This window comes from Amphiura filiformis, chromosome 4 (assembly GCF_039555335.1).
Source record: "Amphiura filiformis chromosome 4, Afil_fr2py, whole genome shotgun sequence".
In the NCBI taxonomy this organism is placed as follows: Eukaryota; Metazoa; Echinodermata; class Ophiuroidea; order Amphilepidida; family Amphiuridae; genus Amphiura; species Amphiura filiformis.
Window position 1 is genome coordinate 69,759,860 of NC_092631.1, and position 24,319 is coordinate 69,784,178.

The following is a 24,319-nucleotide window of genomic DNA, read 5'->3' on the forward strand; positions in this document are numbered from 1 at the left end:
TAAAAAAAGTTATTTCTACTTCCAAAATAACATCTGGAATTGATTTATTCACTATTTTGTTTTCCTTGCTTTGATTAACAAGCGTTGAGTTCAGCTTTTTTCCGGCTTTTTTTTTTACTTTGGGCCCACTTTGGGGTGCACTTTTGCACCCCATTTTGAAAGTTGTGGTGCAATTTCATCTGACGCAGAGCAATTTGAAGTGCAGTCCGAGTCTCAGACAATCAACACATAAAGTCAGTATCGCAATTATTTTGCACCACACTTTTAAAGTTGTATCGCAACAGGCAAATTCATTGGGGTGCAAATTGCACTTAGAAAAAAAGGTTCCAGAGGGGGTTCTTACATGGTGCTCCCCACGGGACAAGCTTTAGCACCTTTTATGGTTCTAAATGGAACCTTTTTTTCTAAGAGTGTGGAACACTGGGTAAGAAACCGGTTGGGTAAGGTTTTTTTTTGACCCAAAATCGGTTTATTGTCAATAATTTACCCAATATTGGGAACTAGGAAATAAAATTTTTACCTACAACCCACATGACCCATGAGGGGTTTTGGCACCCAGCGGTTGTGTACCGTAAGGCATTTTATCCAACTTGGGTACAATTTTAACCAAGTTGGGTAAAATTACAACCGCTGAGTGCCATGCAACCCTTACGAGTTGGGTAAGTTTTATTACCCAACATTGGGTAAATTACTGAAAATAACCACATGTTGGGTAAAATTTACCATACCCAACAGGTTTCTTACCCAGTGTTCTAAATGTGTAGATAACATTGAAAGGGCAGGCTTTCACATGGTGCCTGGCACCATGCACTCTGATTTTAGCGTTGGTCGGGATTCGCTAATTTGTTTGGGTTGACACCTCGTTTCATTCGATTGTCGGTGGTGGAATTCAATGATTCAATTATCATTTACACGTAATAATAATTTTGTGTGGCGTCATCACGTACGTGTATTTTACGGTCAATTTAACCACATTTAGTATAGACTATGCCATAGTCGATTTTTGATAAATAAAAATGTTATTAATCATGATGAACGCATTCAGTTGAACTCGAAATTATACTGATATTTATTACATCAAAATACTAGTATAAAATGGTTATGAAAAAGTTTATATAATTATATTTGTGACAGTAAAAGTAAAGTATAGGCCCTACGCAGGCTTATTGAATACAACATATCATAATGGCATAATTATAATGACACTTCAATACTGAACAATTCTAATTTTAGAATCTGCCAGTTTATTATCCGAAAAACCGACTATGGACGTTCACTTTTAAGCAGAACTTTACCCCGGGACTCACACACTGTCAATCATACTTGTTTATCAATAAAATCTAACCACAAGACTAAGCATGGTGGTACAATACGCGCTACTGTCTGTTCAATTAGCTTAGATTCTTGAATTTTTAAGATATTTGAAAAAATAAAAAATTGTGGTCAAAGTCATCAAAGAAAATTGTTAGCACAGCCTTAGACCTAACGTGATTTATACTTTTCAAATTCTTAAGTTCAATTTAAAACCCCATTTGTATTCAATTTTGGTCTTTTCCCGCGATATTTTCATAAAAAGCCGTAGAACGTCGGGTACCATAAACTTTTTTGAATCAATCCATTTAGAGCGATGGGGACGAATGTCACAATGTGCAGAGATAGTATTTATTCGACCATCCGCATCAGGAAGTATTGTCCAGCAAAATATTTGCCAGTAGGCCTATGCATAATTTGTGTTGAAACCCTACTGTTGAAACATTACGTTATTATTTATGAACTAAGGTTTTCTAAAATAGGCCCAGCTTATATAAATACATTCCTTGCTTATTTATTTATTTATTTATTTATTTATTTATTTATTTATTTATTTATTTATTTATTTATTTATTTATTTATTTATTTATTTATTTATTTTTATTGTGCGAATGGGTCTGAGAATGGCTCTGAGAAGGTATAGGCCTATAATAGGCCTATTATAAAACTACACATTTATTTTCAATTTGTTATTTCGTTTTGTTTGTTGAATACAAACTGAAAAAACTGTGAAACAAAAGAACTTTTGTGACAGAAAATATTATTTAAAACAATCAGGTTACAGAAAACAATTCTTGTAAAGTCACTGTATCTGAAAATGTCAAGCGAATGCTGATATTCTTGGGAAGGAATGGTGGTATTAAACAAAACTCAATTTACATTGTAAACCATTGAAATAAAAACGAAATCCATAATTTTAATGTCATTGTTTAGGAAAATAAATAATGCTCAGAATAATGTTATGCATTAAACGTAATCGCGCCATATAATTTCGTGTAACAAAAACCGGTGGACCATCATCACCTATAGAACCTATCCAATAACCGGAACGGTATAACAATTGAAATGGCAGGACAGATTGGTGGACAGATTGTTTTGCTAAATTGGATATGGTCTATGCCCTAAGTTGAGAATGTACCGTCCCACTCGATTTGTAAAAAGGTCGTGAACCCTTTTGGTGGACCCAAGTAACTGCCTAAAATGGGGCAAAATTGAATACAAATGGGGTTTTAAATTGAACTTTGGAATTTGAAAAGTATAAATCACGTTGGGTCTAAGGCTGTGCTAACACTTTTCTTTGATGACTTTCGCCACAATTTTTCATTTTTTCAAATATCTTAAAAATTCAAGAATCTAAGCTAATTGAACAGACAGTAGATGCATACGTTCATCCACCAGCACAAAAGTGCCGCATTCCCTAGATAGTTGTGTACCATGTATAGTTATAATGGTACCAGTACGCGTCGGGAGGATTTAAACAATAACGAGATCTGGGCGACCAATCACAAGCCAGATTCATTTTTAAAGATGCATTACATCATCACTAATTTTAGTTAGGCCAGAAATTGGCCTAACTCTCAAGGCAAAGTCAGTAGTCCACTTGGGAAGCTAACAAACAGAGGGCGTACGGTGACTGAAAAGATCAGTTGTGAAAATCTATCAATTGTGCACACATTAATTAAATCAGAGTTTTAAGCTTATTATATAATAGCCAGAGTATGCACAAGTGGCAAGTGGACTACGGAGAAGTCTACATTTAGTAGGAAGCGAGATGATTTTGTACTTCCTAATTTCAATCTTCAATCACTGTTATTATTAAAAACAATAAAAGGTATTCGAATGTTCAGTCATATGTACTGGAGATAAACAATTTCTATCAGTTGAACCATAGTCAGCACAGCAAATTCAACTAAACTTGAATTTTGTGTGACACATCTTCTCCAGATGAAGCCGTGCTGTGATGTTGTGTTGGACTTGCCCATCCAACACAACATCATTTCATTGGATTTGTTGAGGCATGCCTATGCTATCTACCCCTGATACTAGCACGTGTCATATAACATAATACTTGCAGCAAAATAGTAAGTTGCCAGTTATGGCCATGTAGGCTGTATAGGCCTATCCTAATCAATTATGTCAAAATTAAAACCAGTAGCCAATACCTGTACCCTTTAGCTCTGTCAAAAAGTATGTTGTTTTCTGCGACATGAAAACATTCAAATCATAGCTAGGTCCTAGGTGTCATTATTTCGGTCATATTTTATTAAATTGATTTTTATATTTATATAAAATTGAAATATTGAGTTTGTATCACACAAACTTGTCTCAACTTGCTTGATCGTGTCACAATTGTTGGAAAAGGTTGATATATAAGTCATGCAAATATAAAGAACAAAGTGTACATGCACATGGCATTGTCAAGTCGAAAATCAAAGTTTAGAGCAAAGTTCAAAGATAAAGCAATATATTTTCTGATCTTGACATACAGGTAGGCTGGTTCGCGTGCTTGATAACCAGGGACCCATCGATCACACGACTGTTCGCGTGTATATACGTGTAACAGGTGAAACCAAAATGTGTGAAACTCCTAAATACTAGTATTAGCAATATGAATTAAAAATGCTTCAAAATACATTTCAATGAGAATTTTAAAGCTATTGAAGCTGAACTCTTAAACTGAGGTTTTGTTTTTGGTTTTTTTTACACCGACAGCTAGTGCTCTATACAGAATCGTTTGGGAATTAAAGACACGGTATAAATCGAAAACCCAAGAAAGGAAGGAAATCTAAAGTTGCAATTTAATGTTCTAATACTAAACAAAACGGAAAACAATAGTTCTCTTGTTCAAGAACGCTTCGTGTACAAATGAATAGGGTATCCAATGGAAAAACTGGCATTTTCTTGGGATTTTGGATCACCATGGCTTTATTTCGGCGATTTAAACAAATTTGGCCTAAAATCCTGTAGCTAGAAAATAACAGATGCCAAAAGTGCTTTGCTGTCTGTATTTTGCGAGATTTTGTAATTTGGACAGAATTGTGGAAATATCAATTGAAGGCTTTAGGGCAAGCGCTTTTCTGCATGCAAAACACATTGTTGGCATTGACGTTGTAGGTTATGTTCCGGATAGTAAACTGAAATCTTTTATACAAATTACTGAATGTACAACTCCCGATACAACTTGTATACAAACGGAACTGCAAGAAAATGCAGAACTGCAAGAAAATTAAAAGCGAAAGAATGCAAGTTTGTAGCTACTTTAATTGTCCAATACCAGTGAATACGATTTCTTTCAAATTATTATGCCACAAGTTTCTCATTCCCAGCAAACAAAACGCAACCACACACTTGTGATCGGGGGACTGTAATTGTAATCAGCCAAGATATAGGCCTAATACTAGATACAACATAGGTAAGAACTTTACATAAAATTCAATGTCTGGGACTCTGGTGTAATTATTGGTACAAAATTGAATTTAAAAATGAATATGAAACGCAAAATTGTATTGATATAGTGAAGCCATTGACTTGACAATACAGTATTATACCAAATGCTTTGTATAGTGTGTCGAACCACCACAAGTTGAATGTTTTGTAGTCAAATTTAGTTGTCATGCCAACAAATAACGACTTATGAACTTTTCCGATTTCAAAAAATCATGACAAAAGACTAGGCTTATAGGATGAGACTGCAATAGAAAACAGGGAATTACCAATGATTACATCCCAGACAATACCGCGAAAAAAGGCAGTGATCTGTGTCAAATGACGGCAATAAGACTTATAAGAGTTCAAAAAACAATAATATCAAAATATCAAAAATGCCGATAAGAATAATGAATGTGTGGATTTGACTTAAGTTAAGTATTCTGCACGTGCAAGGAAATAAAACCATCCACGCGACGAATTAATCAAACTAACTTGTCAGTTTTTACCTTTTGATTTTGGTTTCATTGGCGTCGCTTTAAACTTCTTTTTTGAATGAAAAGGCGTCAACACTAAGACCCTATTGGGTGCAATATTTAACAGCGTCCAATTATATATGATATCTTAAAAATGAGTTTTAGAGAATTTTAGTTTATACAGTCATGTACATTGTACATCCATGTATAGCCAGGGGCGTAAATCCGTTTTTGAAAGTGGGGGGGACACACTGACAGTGGGGAAATCAATAAATACATTAAAAAATGCAGGGGGGGTCTGAGGGGGATGTGCGCGGGGAGATGTCTGAAAATTTTGCAAAATGAATACCTAATTGAAGCGATTTGGTGGCCCATTTTGGCACTATTAATGTGTAAAATTTTAGTTTAAAAAAGCCCAAAATTTGTGAAATGACAGTCCACAAAGCCTTTCGTACAAAAGTTTTCCCTATTATTGTAGGCCTATACAGTCATGTACATGTAAATTACATAAACTAGCAATGTGGAAAGCAGAAGTGAAAATGGCTACTTGTTTACCCACTACGCAGGGGATGTCTGAGGGGGGATGTGCCCCTGAGAAGTAAGAAACTTTTTTAAAATGAATACCTAATTGAAGCAATTTGGTGGCCCATTTTGGCACTAATAGTGTGGTGGAAAATTTTAGTTTAAAAAAGCCACAATGTTGTGAAATGACGGTCCATGAAGCCTTTCGTGGACTCAAGTTTTCCCTATTATTGTAGGCCTATAAATTACATAAATTGGCAAATGTGGAAAGCTGAACCGAAAATGGCTACTTGTTTACCCACTACGCAGTACGCAGGGGGTGTCAGAAATTGTTCCACCTTGAGAAGTTGGACAATTTGCAAAATGAAGGTCCAATTGAAGCCATTTGGTGCATCATATTTACACTATTTATCATTGCTTAAACAAAAAAAAGGGTCCGAACTCAATTAGCAAAATGTTAAATGTTACACAGGTCCACTGATATGTTAGGCCTATAAGACCCGCCCCCTGACACACGCTTATGGGCCCACCCACCTTCACACAATGCCTAAAATAACCACAGGCCTATACCGGTACCGACTGTGCGGTTTTTGTAGGCATGGGCAGTGATGGGCATACTCAATTACATGCAATTTAACCTTTCTCTTCTTTTTTCTCCCTTTTCTCTTCTCTTTTTCTCCCTTTTTCTTCTCTCTTTTCCTTTTTTTTTTTTAGGGGTGGGGACCAAAAAGTGGGGGGGGACATTTGATATTATGTCCCCCCACTTTATAAAGTGAGGGGGACGTGTCCCCCAGTCCCCCACCCAATTTACGCCCTTGTGTATAGCTATCGTTTGCAAACAAAAACCAAAAACGGAGTTTAGGCCTATTTCATTAAAATCGTTTTAAAGATATGATGTTGAATGTATGTCACAGGGCCTCAAAAATAGCAGTGCTTTTACACTGAAGGAGCTAACCCTGTATAAAGAAAGTTGAAATAAATGAATAAATAAATAAATAAATAAATAATCATGTCATTATATGATTGGCAAACCGTCCTTCTTGTTCTTTATTCAACGCGAATCGAGTGTCGTGGTATACGTAGTAGGGCCTACATAGACCCAGGCCCGTATACCAGGATTTATTTTGGGGTTTTTTTTGGGGGGGGGGGGCTACCCTTTTTCAAAATTATGACCTTTTTGGACTAGAAGGGTAGATTTTGAAAAAGTGGACCTTTTTCCCCCTGAATTTGGACATTTTTTTTGACCAAAAAGGTTTAAAAAATGGGACTTTTTGGGTAAAAAAAAGGTGACTTTTGGGGCATTTTAGGATGGGGCCGCCCCAGCCCCACGCCCCTGGTTACGGCCCTGCATAGACCTAGGTAGGCTATATAAAAAAAAAAGCATCAAAATCATCGAAACACCTTTTATTTCCAGCTTGTTTTTAAAGTATAATTTATTAAAAAGAAAAACGACACAATTGATTTGACAGCAAAATAAATGGGCTATTCCAGTTGAAATCCATACACCTTCTATTGAAGACTCGGACCTTAATCTCCCACACAGAAGATGTGTATTCAAATGGAGTCACCAATGCAGGTAACCCCATTTGAAATTCACACTCCCTGCGTAGAAAAGTAAGGTCATGTCTTCCATGGGGGTGTATGGATTTCAACTGGAATAGCCCAAAGTCCTCCGAAGCGAAAAGAAAGCAGATAATGAAATCAGCGCCGGCTTGCAATCAGCAAGTTGGCACGCGAAGGCACCTGTGTAGAATACCTTAGACTTACTACCGTGAAATTGTTCTAGCACGATGAACATAAATAAAACTTTGGTAATTTATTAAAAGAAGAAGAAGAAATAATTTGAATTAGTGCCAAAACAAACAGTTTAAGAAACAGGTGCAGAGGCAAGAAGCGTGAGTTTAAATTTCAATCATTATTGTTGTTGTTGTTGACAGTTGTAAACAACTGTTACCAGGACATTATAGATAGTAAACAGTGAGGAAAATTGCCTTTTCTTGACACTCTTCAGAGACTCCGGAAGATTTTGAATATCGGGTGGTGGGGAACATGGAAAGGATGAAGAGGGTGTGTGCGGGAGGTCCCCCCCCCCCCACCCCCGGCGCGAAGCGCGGAAGCTTTTGAAATGAATTGTACCTTAAATTATGAATTACCTAAAATTATGAACTTTACCTTAAAATTATGATTTTTACCCTTTTGAACTTTACTCTAAAATTATGAATTTTACCTCAAATTATTGGGAGGGGGGGGGGGGCTACAGTATTTGGCGCCCACCAAAATTATGGGGGGGGGGGGACTAGGTAAAAAGAGTTAAACCGACCAATATCATATCTGCAGTTCTCTCCCCATCCACCAGAAACTTGGTGTTATCACGACCTTATATTAGATAGAAATTGGTTTTTAATTGTCCCAGAGGAGGATGACAAAGTGCAAGAAGGGCAACATATCCACGAAGTCTTGCTCGCCTGAAATGCCAAGGTATGACCCCCTCCCTGTGGTGCCGAAATCCCAAGAAGGTATGTGTATGACACCCCCCCTCCCCCGAAAACAGAAAACATTAAAGAACATAATAAAAATAATTTCCCCACCGGGGGTGACACTAGTAAGACCTGGGTCCTTTTCATATCTTAAAATGTCAAGAAGGTACGACCCAAGTGGTGTCAAATGAAAGAGGTGACAGTGGTATAAACCATAATAGGCATATACTGCCAAAGCCCATGGTTCAGCTATGGTGCGGTAACCGCTCTAGTTACTTAATATTTTGCCTTTCCTACAGTATGCACCCAGGCGGCGAGTGGCATGATAGAGCCGGCAACTTGTGAAACCCGGGCGCTGGGGCGCGGCGGTATTTTCCCCCGGGCATTTTCCATACTCGGTTAGTTTTGTGGGGTTCATTATCGAACCCCAACGGCTTTTAGCTTGTATTTATATTATTTATTAACATAGGCCTATTTGTTTGTGATATTTCAAGTGTTTTAAAATTTCAAAATAATCCCATTCAATTACACGGTTGACGATGGAAATTTACTGAATCTAGAGAATGCACGGCGACCACCACCTGGTATGCACCCGGAGTTGCCCCAAGTGTGGCTTGTTTGCTGCCGCCTGTTTCTGCACACTTATAATTAGTTTGTTATTATAAAAGAGGGCGTTAATGTCCCTCTTTTAATGGACATTCATTTTATGCAGGGTATGTAGCCGATTGCGAGAACTTGAGCCATGCAATCTGAACTCAAGAAATCTAAATTAAAAATGTTGTAATATTGGTATTATTAACGACAAGAAATAAATTTAGATGATTTACTACTTCCGATTCCCAGAGACGGTTCCCCCCAGTCAGAACTCAGTTTTGCTCTTCCCCAGATTCCCCCAGTAAAACTTCCCAATGAACATGTGCCCCAAGGAACATTCCTTGTTCTTACTGTACATAGCAAAAACTACAGAGCATGATACCCTTCATGGCGCGTCCGAGAGACATATTGCAGAACACATTTTTAGGTGTTCAAAATGTAACATATTGTGGCGGAAACTGGTAGCGAGCGTCTAAGGCAACTTGGTGATGACGTGGGCGTGCGGCCAAGTCCGCACAGTCTTATGAATACTATAATACTAGTCACACTAATGAGTCAGACGAAGGAGTCGGATATATGTCATTGTTCTCATAATTTATTAGGGTTCTGGGATGAATCCAAGTGATCGGCTGGGAGCGGTAGTAGTGGTTATTGATGCAGAGAGAGAGGTATGTCTTGACCAACCTGCCTCGACGATCGCAGGGTATGGAAGAGCCAAGAAAGATTGGCGCACCGGCTTATATACTCTAGGTATATCACGTGACCAAAAATAACAGAAGGGCGCCATCTCTCTTCTGAATCCATTTCCGCTACACACCCCCCTCCCCAAACCGATCCGTCCCGGATCGTACATAGTCGGGCCCGGGCGGGAAAGTGTGCGGTGATTGTTTTTCAGAACAGATCAAATCACACGCAACTGAATCTTTTTGATTCAGTAAGGATCGATCACTTACGCCTAATCGGAGCGAGGATCACCAAAAGAGCCAGACAACGACATGCAAGAGCATGCGGGAGGATACGAACATGGAACGAGTCAGCCATGATCGTGCATTACCCTCACCGGTGCCCATACACATTGCTCTCGGATTCAATCGGTGCTCCGCCGTGTCCAAAATCCGGAGTAAATGATGTTTCCTTAAAAACAATCATCTTTATATTAACGCTTCAACACTTAAAACATAATTATCAAAATGTGGGAGAATTATCTGAATTTTCCAAAATATCTCCAACAAGCAATTTGATATATCCAAAACATATTATCATCAACTTTAAAATTACTTGTTGTCATGCTTTGTGATAGTGAACGTTTAAACAAAGCAGTTCTAAATAACTTCACAGCATGTATAATTATATGCTGGTAACCTTTATGACATTATAGTTAGAAATCCGGAGTCGCTTAACAAAACGGTATCATAGCTCCGCTACAAGCATTATCTCTAGTTATTACTCATCAAAAAAAATATTGTTACTTACACGAGTACCTGTGTGCAGTGTGATAAGTCTTCATTTCCACATCATTTACATCAAATGATGTGGTTTATATTTCACATCCCATGCAATAATAGGAGTGACCATTTACTCCTTGGAGCCATCGCATCAAAGAAAGAGCCGGCCAGCGATGAGTTAGTACACAGGAGAATCCATCATAGATCGAACATCTATGACAGGCAACCGATCCTCGCTAGTGAACATACCCCTCACCGGTAGACTCCCTATTCGATCCGACGAATCCCCATCCGGAGCGGAATCCGGAGCAAACAATGTCTCCTATTATCATTTAAAAGCAATCATATCATGCAAAATCAACCTTATTGTTTAATACAAAATGCATGGCCATGCTTCCATAAATAATTTTACATGAATCTCTGCACATTGCAACTTTGGTACTCATGCATTATAATCGCGCTATATAACTGACTGACTCCGAAATTCCGGAGTTTAAAAACAAAGCCTAGGTGGGAATGTGCCGTGATCTCATCAAATCATGCATTATAAACTACTGACAAGCAACACAAGTACACCAATCATCCCCGTTTCCAGAATCACCAGAAGGGCACATACTGTGACAGGACGATTGATCCTTAACACCAGGGATCTAGCTTCCCCGCGTGTCCCGCATCGACTGATTCGCTAATCAATCCGACTGATAACTAAAATTTCGGAATGACTGATGCACCAATGTGAATTATTGTGCAGCATTAACATTTCACTACGGTAGGCATTCCATTCATTCCTAGATGCTTTCAGGAATCACCGGAGCAGCGGAAGGGCCCATACAGCGAAATGCAACGACATGGGAAGACTCCGACAAATCCTCAACCAATGCCCATACATGACACCAGGGATCACAACCGATGATCCAACAAATCCCGGAATCCGGAATAAATGATTTACCACCATCAATGCATTTATATTGTTTAAACTAAACAATCAGATCTTCCCAAACACCAATACTTGTGTATCTCACACAACAATAGGATTTCACTTTGTACACGAGATCATGAGATTATGCAGGAAGATCTTTACCAATCACATATTTTTAAACTTGCTCCGACATTCCGGAGGTTTAAAAGAGCCAAGTTTTGTTGGAGCAATAGACATTGTTAAATTACATTGTCTCAATAATCAAGAATTATTATAACATTGTATTAACTAATGTTATGGTTTGGAAGGTGAAGATGGGATGAATTATGACCGGAATGTGTTGTGATGGACGGATGATGGAATGAGAGGAAAAATGTAATGGATAAATGAAAATGGACAATCATATGAAATTTAGAACATTTTACAACTGGAATCACATAATTATTTTTACCATGCATACAAATTACCAATCACGCATTAGTTCACAGTAATTCCCCGCAGTTCTTGCTTGTTTCAATTTCTACGCCGGAGCAACTTCTCCGGATCATCGGTAATCATTCCCACCGGAGCAACTTCTCCGGAGACATGTATTTATTTTCGCCGGATCAAGTTGCACGATAAGGATTCCTGCCGGATACGGATGAAGCTATCCTGCCGGATTCGGATGAATTCGTCGGATCTGGATCAGAAGCTATCCTGCCGGATACAAGCTATCCTGCCGGATACAACTTGATAACAATCCTGTTTTAGATGTGGATTTCTTTCAACCTCTCGCTTTACACATTGCGGAAACCTATAAAACTACTAAATTAATTCCCCTTGGTCCGCTTTCCATTCCGGACTCTGCTCCAACCACGGTATCATTCTTTGTGGGAGTCTGGCAGTCTGCTACATAATTTCTCCTACCACGGCATCTCTATTTTTCCTCGTGGGAGTCTCTCATCACTGCATCGACCACGGCATCTCAATTTCTTCGTGGGAGTCTCTCAGTACTGCTCCTACACGGCATCTCAATTTCCTCGTGGGAGTCTCTCATTACTGCTTAATTAACATTGTTCGGCAACAGTGAAGGAGGACTTGATCCGATTATTATCAACATGCACATATCCGGCGACAAGTTCATTCTGCTACAGTTCTCATTAATGTACTCCGGTGATTTTCGTATGATTTTGAATTACTTTTCTCATTCGTTCTCTTTTTGTGGCGCCCTCTACGGAGGGGCCACATATAGGCATGTACTTTGTGAATAGCTTCTAATTTCACTCTTGCTAGATTTACTCCTTAATTGTTTTGCTAAAATTATGCCCAGCTCAGAAATAAAACCACAATATGCTAGGATTTTATTTTATTATTGTTTTCTGATATGCACGGGATAAAATGATGTGTGTATATTCTTTGTTTAAAATACAAAATTAATGGACTTATAAAAACACCAAATAACCCGTGACCTTTGTATGGTTTAAACCAGTTTACCGCCTCTTAGAACCCGATAGACGGTGACATTTGACCATTCTAATTATGTATGTTTTGAACATGTTTGCACATGAACTAGTTGTTTACAGTGTGAAGAATCTACAACATGCTCATCTATCAGGGCACAGTTCTTTAACCCCAATACATTTGTGCATTCATTGAATGACCTTTGAAAATGTGAGTACAAAAACTCATACTTTGCAAATTAAGGTCAAATTGTGCACTATGATTGTTTAATTGAGGTTATTGATAATATAGTGATTGCACACAGTGCACCTAATCCTTAAACCAACACCAATTAATTATAGTTGACCAACACATCCACTGTCCAAACATGAAATCACTAATGGTTTATGTGCTTGAATACAGCTCAGTATCTTTGTGGTGACTATCTCTGATAAAAACAAAACATTAATTAACGAAAATCAATCCTGGTCAGCAGAGAAAGGAATAAATTTGGAAGACATGACTGTGTTGAAGGTCAGAAGTTTATTTGCAAAATAATATTTATTGTAATATGCCTAACTGCTGGGAAGGGTTCCTAGCAAGGTAAAGTGAAAGAAACCCCAATGGCTATTTTGTCTGTTTAAAATAGAGTTCTATGGCCGACTTAAAGTCATAATTATGACGTAATTTTGTTATTTATTAATTAATTTTTAGCAGAATTAATAACATAAAAATGGGCTGTGCCCGTTTCATGAAGAATAACGATCGATCTTACCCTTGATTTAACAGGCCTGTCAATTTCTTGGTATTGTTTGATATGAAAGGAGGGTATGATTGTTTTGTATTAGTTTAAGTATTTCCTAGCCTCTCTTAGCCACATGGTTGGCTACAAAAGACACAGAGTAGCCTATACCTTATAAACTGGCATGAGTGCGCCGACCCCAAGTTTTCAACATTTCAGGATTGTTTCTGGACGGAGGTCGGGTGAAAAACGAAATTACGTTTACATGACTTTGTCGAAATTCGTCGTGTGACAAGAATGAGTGTATAGATGACTAGGGGAAGCTTACTTATTTGTGTCTTCTAGTTATCCATCATATACCCTAGGCCCTGATAACGAAATTCAACAATATTCAATATCCAAAGCAATATCCTCACTACAACGGCCCCCAAAACAGAACTCCCACCCACATAATCGCAAATTGACACGAAAGCTTCATTCCATGAAGCATTTCTCTCGTATTTGATCATCTTCTACTCTTCCTAAAAAATCATTATAATACCAAATCTAATCACCATGGAATTCACCATATCCCGTCCAGCTCACATTGGGCGCCACATTCCTTTTTTAAAGGAATTTTTATTAGTGCTATCGGATGTAATCAATAATTTATCCGACGCTGCGTCACTTTCGTACCCTGCGGGCGAACGACGCTTCTCTCAAACTGGTTACTACATGATCGTTTTGAGTTCTTCAGTGTCTTGTATCTCTCGGCTCTCGGAGTGATTCATGATAAATCCGGCACTCCGGAGCAAGTCGTGATGAATCCGGCACTCCGGCTGTTTAAGTAACTCATGAAAAATCCGGCGCTCCGGAGTGATTTTGCAATACTTAATTCATGATGAATCCGGCGCTCCGGCTCTCTAAGTAATTCATGATAAATCCGGCACTCCGGCTCTCTAAGTAGTTCATGATAAATCCGGCACTCCGGCTCTCTAAGTAGTTCATGATAAATCCGGCGCTCCGGAGTAATTTATGATGTTCTGCTCCGTTAAGACTTGCAATCCCACCGCTGCTCACCAATGTGGCGGAAACTGGTAGCGAGCGTCTAAGGCAACTTGGTGATGACGTGGGCGTGCGGCCAATCCGCACAGTCTTATGAATACTATAATACTAGTCACACTAATGAGTCAGACGAAGGAGTCGGATATATGTCATTGTTCTCATCATTTATTAGGGTTCTGGGATGAATCCAAGTGATCGGCTGGGAGCGGTAGTAGTGGTTATTGATGCAGAGAGAGAGGTATGTCTTGACCAACCTGCCTCGACGATCGCAGGGTATGGAAGAGCCAAGAATGATTGGCGCACCGGCTTATATACTCTAGGTATATCACGTGACCAAAATAACAGAAGGGCGCCATCTCTCTTCTGAATCCATTTCCGCTACAATATTTTAGAACACGTTCTTGGTGTGTTCTCGATGTGTTCACCCGGGTGTGTTCGAGTCCCGGGGTTCGAGTAAAAAGAACACATCCGGTGACTCGTAGACTTGTAGAATATTCAGATCAGAACACATCAAGAACACACCTGGAACACTCCAAGAACATGCTCTATAGGCCTATCTGTTACATTTGGAATAGATTCTGTCCATGATGGCGTTCCTGGATACGCACCTGGCCCCAACACATTGATGGCATTCGTGATATTTGTTTTACAATAATGAGACATGGCCATGTTGAACTCAAATTTCGTTTTTATATTCGGATTATCTCTCGGATGCCTTGATAGCTCGCAATCTGTATAATATAGGTTTCTAATTTGAGTCTCTTATTTATACCATAGGCGATGATCCGGGGGGGGGGGGGGTATTTTGCCGCGGGGGATGGTGCATACAATCATCCCCCAATGTTGACGCCTGATAATGGGTTCTGACCAAATTAACCTCATATTTGCCCATTTTAGCCCCAAAAGTGCAATTAGCTTCAAATTCTTAGTCAGTGGGAGTGGTCTAGTTCGTAGACACATTTCTGATTGGACAATCGCATGATTTCGGGTGCCGTCTATCAGGCCGTAGACAACCCCACGTCATCATGCGTCTTGATAATGCGTAACACGCGTTTAGAGGTGCGCGTATGTATCTCGCTGGATGCGTAGACTAGTGCGGAATACGCGAACGCGCTAGCAGTACGCGCTACAGAATACGTGAAGTTGTAAACAAGTTTCGTTCATTTTATAATGAGGGGAGTTTTTATGACGGTAACTTAGTTTTTGCTTTTAAGAAATTGTTTACAGTTATTAAAATAATGTTTAACTGACTAAGAAAGAGAATAAACGATAGGAATTTTTATTTTGCCTATCCTCTACCTATGATAGACGACAGGCAGGTCCAATATTTTTATCGTAGTATAGTGGACCTGCCTGTCGTCTATCACACGGTAGAGGATAGGCAAAATAACAATTCCTATCGTTTATTCTCTAAATAGAGTGCATGTGTACCATAAACTTATTATGTCGCCAAAAGGTGCTGCAGCCTGCATTGACTATGCTTTAAGAGTTTCCAACTCCATCCCTCCGCCGGCGCCCATGTCAAAAAGAAATCTACGCCACTGATTTATACAAATAGAATGGAGAGAGGGAAAGGAAACAAATTGAAATGTTGATTTGCAAATCACTGTCGATCATAGCTGTCCAATAGTTATCTAATACAGGTCCGACAATCACGATTTGTCTAATATACGACAGCCACCATTTCGATATACCACCAGCTTCTAAATAACAGCGGCTTGTGGCATTCAAGTTCAAAGTCATTGTGCCCGAGTCATTTTATTTACAATAATTTCTTTTAATTTTCTACCAGACAAATAACCTAGGAACTGCGATTCGACGAAGGAAGCTTTCAACAAGTGGAGATATCTGAAAAAAAAAATAGTACAATTATTTTATTGAGAACTGAGAAAAAGAGAATGCATTTAATATCCTAACACAATCACTTTATACCACGATGATGATTGAATCATAAAAAATTGTTTTGTTTTTCTTTTCGGTCGGATATAAATCAATCAATCGATCAATCAATCAATCAATCAATCAATCAATCAATCAATCAATCAATCAATCAATCAATCAATCAATAAAGAAAGAAAGAAAGAAAGAAAGAAAGAAAGAAAGAAAGAAAGAAAGAAAGAAAGAAAGAAAGAAAGAAAGAAAGAAATAAATAAATAAATAAATAAATAAATAAATAAATAATTCATTCATTTAGTGATCTTTCCATGAAATTCTCAGCATCTTTCGCCAGCACCACATTTCAAAGGCTTGAATCCTGGATCTGTCTGCCCTTCCGACAGCCCATGTTTCAGAGCCATTTATAGCTAGCAGGTCGTTAATATAAATCAGAAATAGTAGAGGACCCAGCACGCTGCCTTCCGGCACACCTGATGACTTTGTTACAGCTGCTTCGCTACTAACACTTCCATCAACAATGGCCTGTTGGGTTCGATCATACAGGAAGTCATGTATACAAGAACGTGTGTTGCCATGCCACGTATGCCACAGTAATTGCTCTTGTGTAGAAGACGACGACGAGGTACCTTATCGAAGGCCTTTGAGAAGTCCAGTAAGATAAGATCGGTCTGCTCTTTGTTACAATACTGGATGTGCTCATACAGCTTACATAATATTGCAGTTATAGATAAGTAATGGCAAGGAACCCGGATCTATGGATGCTTGGAAAGGAGCGAGTTTGCTGGTCCTATTTCTGAAGCAGTTTCTTTAAGAAGTCTTGCTGGTAAGCCATCTGGAGAAGTTTGATCACTTAGCAGCTAACTTCTAGACATCCTCCAATAGTAGAGTAATGGCTGGAGCCTAGGTTAGGAAGCTTATCACTGTGGCTCTTCTTGGTGAATGCTGAGGCAAATGCTTGTTAAGGATGTTGGCTTTTGTCTTGGGGTCCTTGAGGATTGATGTACCTATTTTGGCCGTTCCTTTTAGCCTTCACCAACGCACCTAGTTGCTCTACGGCAGGCTTGTTGACTCTCTGTCTTGAGTCTTCTGTAGCGTCACCAGTAACGTTCCTTGTTGGTACGCCTAGCTTTCTCGAAGGCACGTTTTTTCCTGCGTGATGATCTATTTGTAGCAGAATTAGACCGTGCTTGGTTGAACCTGGTGGTGCTAAGTTTAGTTGGAACATTTTCTTTCATAAGAGATTCCAAGCCATATTGTACTTTGGATGCTAAACACTCAATAGGTGTGCTGGTTAAGTTGGTATCAGTAAAGTCATCAGCCCATATCTTGGCCTGGGTGTCAGTTGGATTATGCGACGGCACGGTTTCTGACACTGGGCCTTTGCATTTATATCAAGATGGCCGGTTTGTCAACACAATGTCGAGAATGTTATCCCCTCTTGTTGGAAAATCTTCAAGCTGGTGTACTCTTATGCGAGCTTTGGTTTGAAGGACGGATTCACTTAAGTACTGCGGGTACTGACATCCGATTACTTGATGTCAGGTAGGTTCATGTCTCCTCCAATCCAAACTGGCATCGCACTGGGTAGGATGCACAAATGTCTGAGTAACACAATTCATGTAGGTGTGTCTTGTTATGTGCTTGGCGTTCTATAAACTGCACCAACAATGATGTTATTAGTGCCATTTACAATCTTGGCTTCAATGAACTCAGCATCGGTTTCAAGTTTCAAGCTATATATGTTTATAGGAAGACTGATGAGACTGTTATGTACAGCAATGAGTACCCCACCACAGCCGTCACTTGTATCTTTGCGATACAAGTTGTAACCAGGAGGGAAGATAAGATTTCCCCATAACTGATGGTAGGTTTCAGCTAAGTTTCACATATAAGAATAATGTCAGGTTTGGTTGCACTAATAGAGCCCAAATTCCTCACGTTTACCGATAATGCTTTGAAAGTTCACCACGAGTGAGTGCCATTTGGAAGTAGGTGGTATTTATTAGATGCATTTGAAGGGATGGTTGAGCAACAGGAGATGAGATCTGTGAAGAGTCAACAGAGCTACAGCTACTTCTGAACGAGCTACCATTGGTCTCTCTGCCGACTATTGTCGTGTCAAAGAAGCTCGTTGAAAAGTTCGGTAATTCAGAAATGCAGCATTCCCATGGTAAGTCAGACCTTGCTAAGATGTCGAGATGGGCACAAATACAGCAACATATTGTAATCAGCAATGGAACCAACAAGTATAGATGGTGGATGATACAAATGAGAAGCACTAACATGAACCAACTATAATTATTGAAGACCGAATTAAAAAAGCCTAGTTTGCGTATGACGTCCTGTCAACCAGACCAAAAATGCCGTACTGCGCAGGTCATCAACCAATCACGCCGCGCCTTTTCCCTGACGTCAGACGCAAACTAGTCTTTTTAATCCGGTCTTCAATTATACTGATGGTAATTGAAAGATGGAGGAATGCAGAATTCAGCAGGCTCAGAATAGGTGATGAGCTGGTCGAATTCAAAGAAATTTACAAAGTATCATACCGTTCTCCAGCGCAAATACAATGCACACAAGGTGTAGCAGTGGTAAAAGATGACAAATTAAGCAGATTTCATAGACATTTGACACTTAAGATGGTCAAAATCCAGCAAAAAACGTCACAAAATGCAGGACAAATTCACAACCCCATGACTCGGAGCGCGCCCTCAACCCGTAGTACCGGTGCAGCCCAGAGTGAGTGCAGCCGGTCCTGGTGAGTGGTTGAGCTTTCTTAATGTGATTCTAGCTCTGACATCCGATAAGTGAGATGATGTAGACACATGTGACGAAAGCTCGACCATTCATACCGACGGCGTACTCGTAGAAATACTACAACTTATTATGAATTCCCGTCGAGTAAGCATTATCCACTTATTGAATAAATAAATTAATGAGTAAATAAATGGATAAATAAGTAAAAGAAATGAACAAAATAAATAAAATAAAAATTGACAAACAATATTTGAAATGTAGCGATGAATGTGTACAATGTCTCAGATATCATTTTTGTCACTAGAATAAAGATATTCTGTTATCTAGGCCTATCTATTTGGGTCATGTCAGTGAAACAAACAATGCATTACCTGTAAATCATGGAACTTAGATGTGGCTTTTGGACAGTAGCCAGGTGGTGAGAACTTCTGATTCAGATTATCTATGGTGGTTGTGTAATTGAAAAACTCTGCCGCTGTGGCTATGTGAACTAAACGAACAAAAAATAAAACATTAACTGAAATTTACAGACAGCGATTAATCATATATCAAAATTAAAGAAAATTTGATTAATGATAGGCCTTAGGGTTAGGTATCAACAAATTCGGGAATGTCAAATGGAATTTCAACCTCGCATTTCCTAATCAGTCTTGTGCACAATATTATGCAAAGTTCAGACAAATACAACATGGACTTCTCCAAGGCATTATGACCTTTTTATTTTTCATTTTTTTAGGATGGGGGTGGTGTCCGGGCAATCGTTCCCTAGGTTTGCGGTTTTCTCCATAATCGCTGTCAGTACGGGAGATATAGTCCATGTATGATTGTGCCCCTTGTGTGATGGTGTTCCTCAAGGTTCCAAACTAGGTCCGTGACCATTTTCCAGGTTGACATCAAGGATGCAAGGTTACGATTCTCACTATTACCATGTCGACGATTTCACATTTGTTAAGAACCGTTCGTGCAATGTGAAATAAATAAATTTCGGATTTATATAGCGGCTATCCCAGATCACGGAGGGTTCAAAGCGCTGTAATTTCGCTGCCATGGTGAATCATCAGAATCAGATCGCATCAACTGGGCATTGTGCAGCCGAACCCGGCGCTTATAACCTATACGCACTTAGATTGTAACATCCACCAATTATCTGTGCAGCTCCCCAAATTCCATTGGGTGAAGGACGTTTTTGATAACCAAACAACTAATCACCGATTTTTGTAAAGCAGGAGGAAACCGGAGATCCCGGGGAAAATCTGCGAGAGCGAGCATGGAATCGGGATAAACCTAGTGCACATGAGACCTTGGGCCGCGCCGGGGCTTGAAACCGGGACCTCAGTGGTGCAAGGCGAGGGAACAACCGCTGCGCCAACTCGCAATGAGAAAGGCAAACTTCAGTCTGATCTCATTGAGTCTCTGGACTGCTGTTATGTAAGTAAACAACTCGGGCTTAATTCCGATAAAGGCCATTCCCTTTAAATTTGTGAAAACTCGGCCTCTCATCCCGATCTGAAGATAACACCCGCATCTCTTTATTTTTGAGGCATCTGCAAAAGTCCTTGTTATCTTCATACATCAAGATGCCCAGGTGGATCACATATATAAAAGCGCTAACAAACTCCTCTTCCTGCTCCATACTTCTCTAACACATTATCATGTTTCATTGTTTCTGAGCTAACCACTGTTTTATACTGAAATGCTCTTTCTTATTCAATCCATTCCCTGATCTGACTTTTGATAATACAAGGTGCAGAGTGCATGCACCAGAGGATGATTTAAGCACTTCCCACCACGCCACTGTGTTGACTTGCGGTTAGCACAGCTGTGTGAGTGAACATGACACCACTGCTCGCACATTGCATTGACGGGCCGGTTAAATTTGAATTTGGACTGATATATTTACAATAAAAACGCATTCAAAATGCTAGTCGATTTCACATTTTATGTTACCTACAGAAGGTGTGAATTATCCTTTATGCATACATCACTTTTGTTCTGAAATCGACCAAGTAATAATGACACACACACAATTCTTAAACAACATCTTTTGCACAGAATTCAATGGGATTTGAAAAGTAAAGTGGCAGTTGAAACTCTAGTGATAACACGTTTGCAGTGCATGTATAGGGCTTCCTTAAATCATCCCCTGTGCATGCACTATAATTACGAATAATAATATGAGTGTTACCACATGAACAAACCCACCAACTTACTGTTCTCATTTTCGACCATTAATGTAAAGGAGGTTACTGGTGCGCAGGTATCAGTTGTCACTGTGACGTCCTGTGTAACCGTTGACGTAGACATTGACCATCGATACACGGGGAATTTGTCACCTAAATTTGGGCTCCCAACATAAGTGGCACCATCTGAAAAATGTAGTTGTCAATGACAAAATGTGATAAACTTTAATCATTGTTAATTGTCAACAAACTTTATTATGAAAATGAAAAGGTTTTTCAAGAAAATGTTCACTTTGATATCCTTTTAACAGTGTACTTCGGTTATATTTATAATGCACTTTTATAAATACGCACGTGACCATAACAGCTTATAGACAGTAAGTCTCGAAGTGACCTTCTACATAGCGAGTGGTCTTTCTATACTTTTGAATGCAAAAGCGGAACAACATGAGACTGCTGCGCAGCAAAATTGTCTATTTTGTTCAACTTTGTGATTATATTGTAAACGTTTCCGTCGTTGAATATTTTTTTCCGTCGTCAAATACTTTCAAAATGTTGTTTTTGATAACATATATTACACATTTGGAATTGCAAAATGTGTAATAATTTTGCAATTCAATTAATACTTAAATTTGATGATATTTATCTACAGAGTTCCTAGCCCTTTCTGTATGGTGGTCAATGCATGAGGATTTGGTCACGCTTGCTGGTCTTGGTATGTCGTGCCCATGGGTCACGTGCTATTTAAGCTTATTTATAAATGCGCATTTATAAATATAACCGAAGTACATTGTACTTACGTGGAATACACCCAGCATCGCTAGGCCAAGGAGTAGCCCAAGGAGTCTTGGAGCACTGTTTGTTGTTGATGACTGTGAACTGAACTCGCTGAACAGACACAGTAGAAAGAAAACAAATCAGGATGTAAAATAATTTTGTTGGGTGAACAATTCTATTTCCGAATTCTTTGTTGATATACTTTTAGTTTGGAGGAAAATAACAACATACTAATGAGTGAACGATAACAGTAGATTAATATATACATTGTCCCTTCGGACAAAACAACAACAACTGAGATATTAAAGAGAGGTTTATTCTTTCATTGCAATTTTGACATGTTCGACCCTAAATCACACCACTGTAGAAAAGCACGATTCAAAGTGTCTTAAAGATGTCATCCCACTTTTGCATGTTTGGTGCAAGTTACTTAGGGGAATAAGTCAAAGTTGAAATTATTATGCATGTAAATGCTGATCTGTCTGTTGTCATAAAAGTAACCATGGTAACAGGGGTAAGAAGTCTTGCCCCCCCGGATACCGGCCGCTTAATTTCTTTTTGCATCCATAATGGGCCGCGATACCACTAAGGTTTAGGGTTAGGTTTAGCGTATTACGACCTAATATGGTTGCAAAAAAGTAAATACGAATGCCGGCCGCCGTGATATTTTAAAAACATTTTATGCCTTTTTGTACTTTTCATTAATATATTTTTTGCAATTTTCTTCATATATTGCCCCCCCTGAAAGTTGCCATCCCTCAAAAGTCCTGGCTACGCCACTGGGGGGCCCCCTTTAAGGTTAGCAACTACTTTAAACTGTTGCGATTTGGTAGTTCACAGCATCTTGCGAATGGTAGTGAACTTTGGCCAAAATTGCATTTCATAGCGAGTGTGCAGAAGAATTCAAATATTACAGATATATATACTTTTGTAGGTCCTGTGGTTCTTGCGTTATGTTGTAAAGAGAGGGCTGAAGCAACAACACTTTTGTAAATGTTCATAGCTCATTAACAACAAAAAATCAAGCAAGTTTTCAAAGTATATGATATGTAGAATGAATTTGTGCAATTAACGGTTGTTTGATGGGATCATTTAAAAAAAAAAAAAAACAACATCATGTATAACCACATTTTAGGCTTAAACAGCTAAAAGTGATATCGTGCTAATGTATACAGATACTTTTGAGTCGTTCCCAACTTTAATTTCCCCTCTTTTACAAAATTATTCACTTTTATAGTATTTTTAAAGCTTTTTCGGATATAAAATGTATGTATTAATGCCAAAATTGGTGGCGCTATTTAGTTACTGGAAATTACCCTTTCAAGCTTTTAATACAAATAATTCCTTTTATTGTTTGATAAAATATGTTTATAAAATTTCCTTGTTGCTTGTTTCACCTATTCCAGCTGTTTTAATGGCGGTATTAATCACCTAACCCTTGCAAATAAAGAAATATGATTTAGGATAAATGGCGCCATCTATAGTTTGCATTTAGTTAATAATGAAGTCAATTCTATCAAACAGCCGTGGCAAAACATCAACTATATTAATTAAGAGTTTTTTGTTTGGCTGCTTCGACCAAAAATACCCTTAAGGATGAGTCTTATTCTATATGGTCACCTGTTTGTAATCTTGAATGATGTACAATTGTGTTGGAGGCTCGTCAACTAAAAGAGGAGTTACTGTGAGATTGAAAGCAAGACGAGTACCATTGCCATCAAAGTAATACATGCCTTCCTCAAACTGGAGATCGGCCTCTGCGGAGGTGTCATCGTGGACAGATTGTGCTACAATAGATAATATAACGTTATTGAACACAATTATATAGACATAGTTATATATATCTGTCAGGTCAGCATATTAATTGGCTAGTTTCTTTTACGAGTTTCACATGCAGTCTATTTACACAATAGAGACTCGCTGGAAGACACCTTCTTCGGAGGAATCTGCCCACTCACCTATACCAACACTGAAGATTTTCGAAGCACAACATGGATGAGGAACTTGTGCAATCGCATCCGAATTTAGAAATATTAACATGAAGCCTACGACAAATATTCCTTTTAACGTAGCCATTTTGACGCTCTTGTATAGTTTCACCAATTTGCATGTGATTGTTTAGTTTGATTCCTGTATTATTGGTGTATACAATATAGGTATTATGCCGACAAAAACCTGAAACTGGAGAGATCAAAGTTTGTGTGTTTACGACTAGTATTAATAAATACAGATCAAATTATTATGCCAATATTTACAGACTACTTATTGGCCTCTTGGACATTGTGAATGACATCAACAGACAGTGGCGGCGCTACGGGGGGGGAGGAGGTTTTC

General features: G+C 38.8%; 1 protein-coding gene across 1 annotated transcript; it reads right to left on the minus strand.

Moving 5' to 3' along the window:
• Positions 1–16,565: 16,565 nt before the first annotated feature.
• Positions 16,566–24,061, minus strand: LOC140150347 (uncharacterized). Its single transcript, XM_072172354.1, has 6 exons — positions 23,944–24,061; positions 23,606–23,772; positions 22,009–22,096; positions 21,239–21,394; positions 19,400–19,518; positions 16,566–16,793 (listed from the first exon to the last, which is right to left on the minus strand). Exons 1-6 carry the CDS (start codon positions 24,059–24,061, stop codon positions 16,566–16,568), a joined length of 876 nt encoding a protein of 291 aa, XP_072028455.1.
• Between the last annotated feature and the right edge of the window lie 258 nt (positions 24,062–24,319).

Excerpts from the sequence above, each read along its gene's own strand:
- LOC140150347 (XM_072172354.1), bottom strand. The coding sequence starts at position 24,061 with ATGGCTACGTTAAAAGGAATATTTGTCGTAGGCTTCATGTTAATATTT. Across the intron at positions 23,773-23,943 it reads AATCTTCAGTGTTGGTATAG|CACAATCTGTCCACGATGAC; the intron begins GTGAGTGGGCAG and ends TATCTATTGTAG. Across the intron at positions 21,395-22,008 it reads CGATGCTGGGTGTATTCCAC|ATGGTGCCACTTATGTTGGG; the intron begins GTAAGTACAATG and ends TACATTTTTCAG.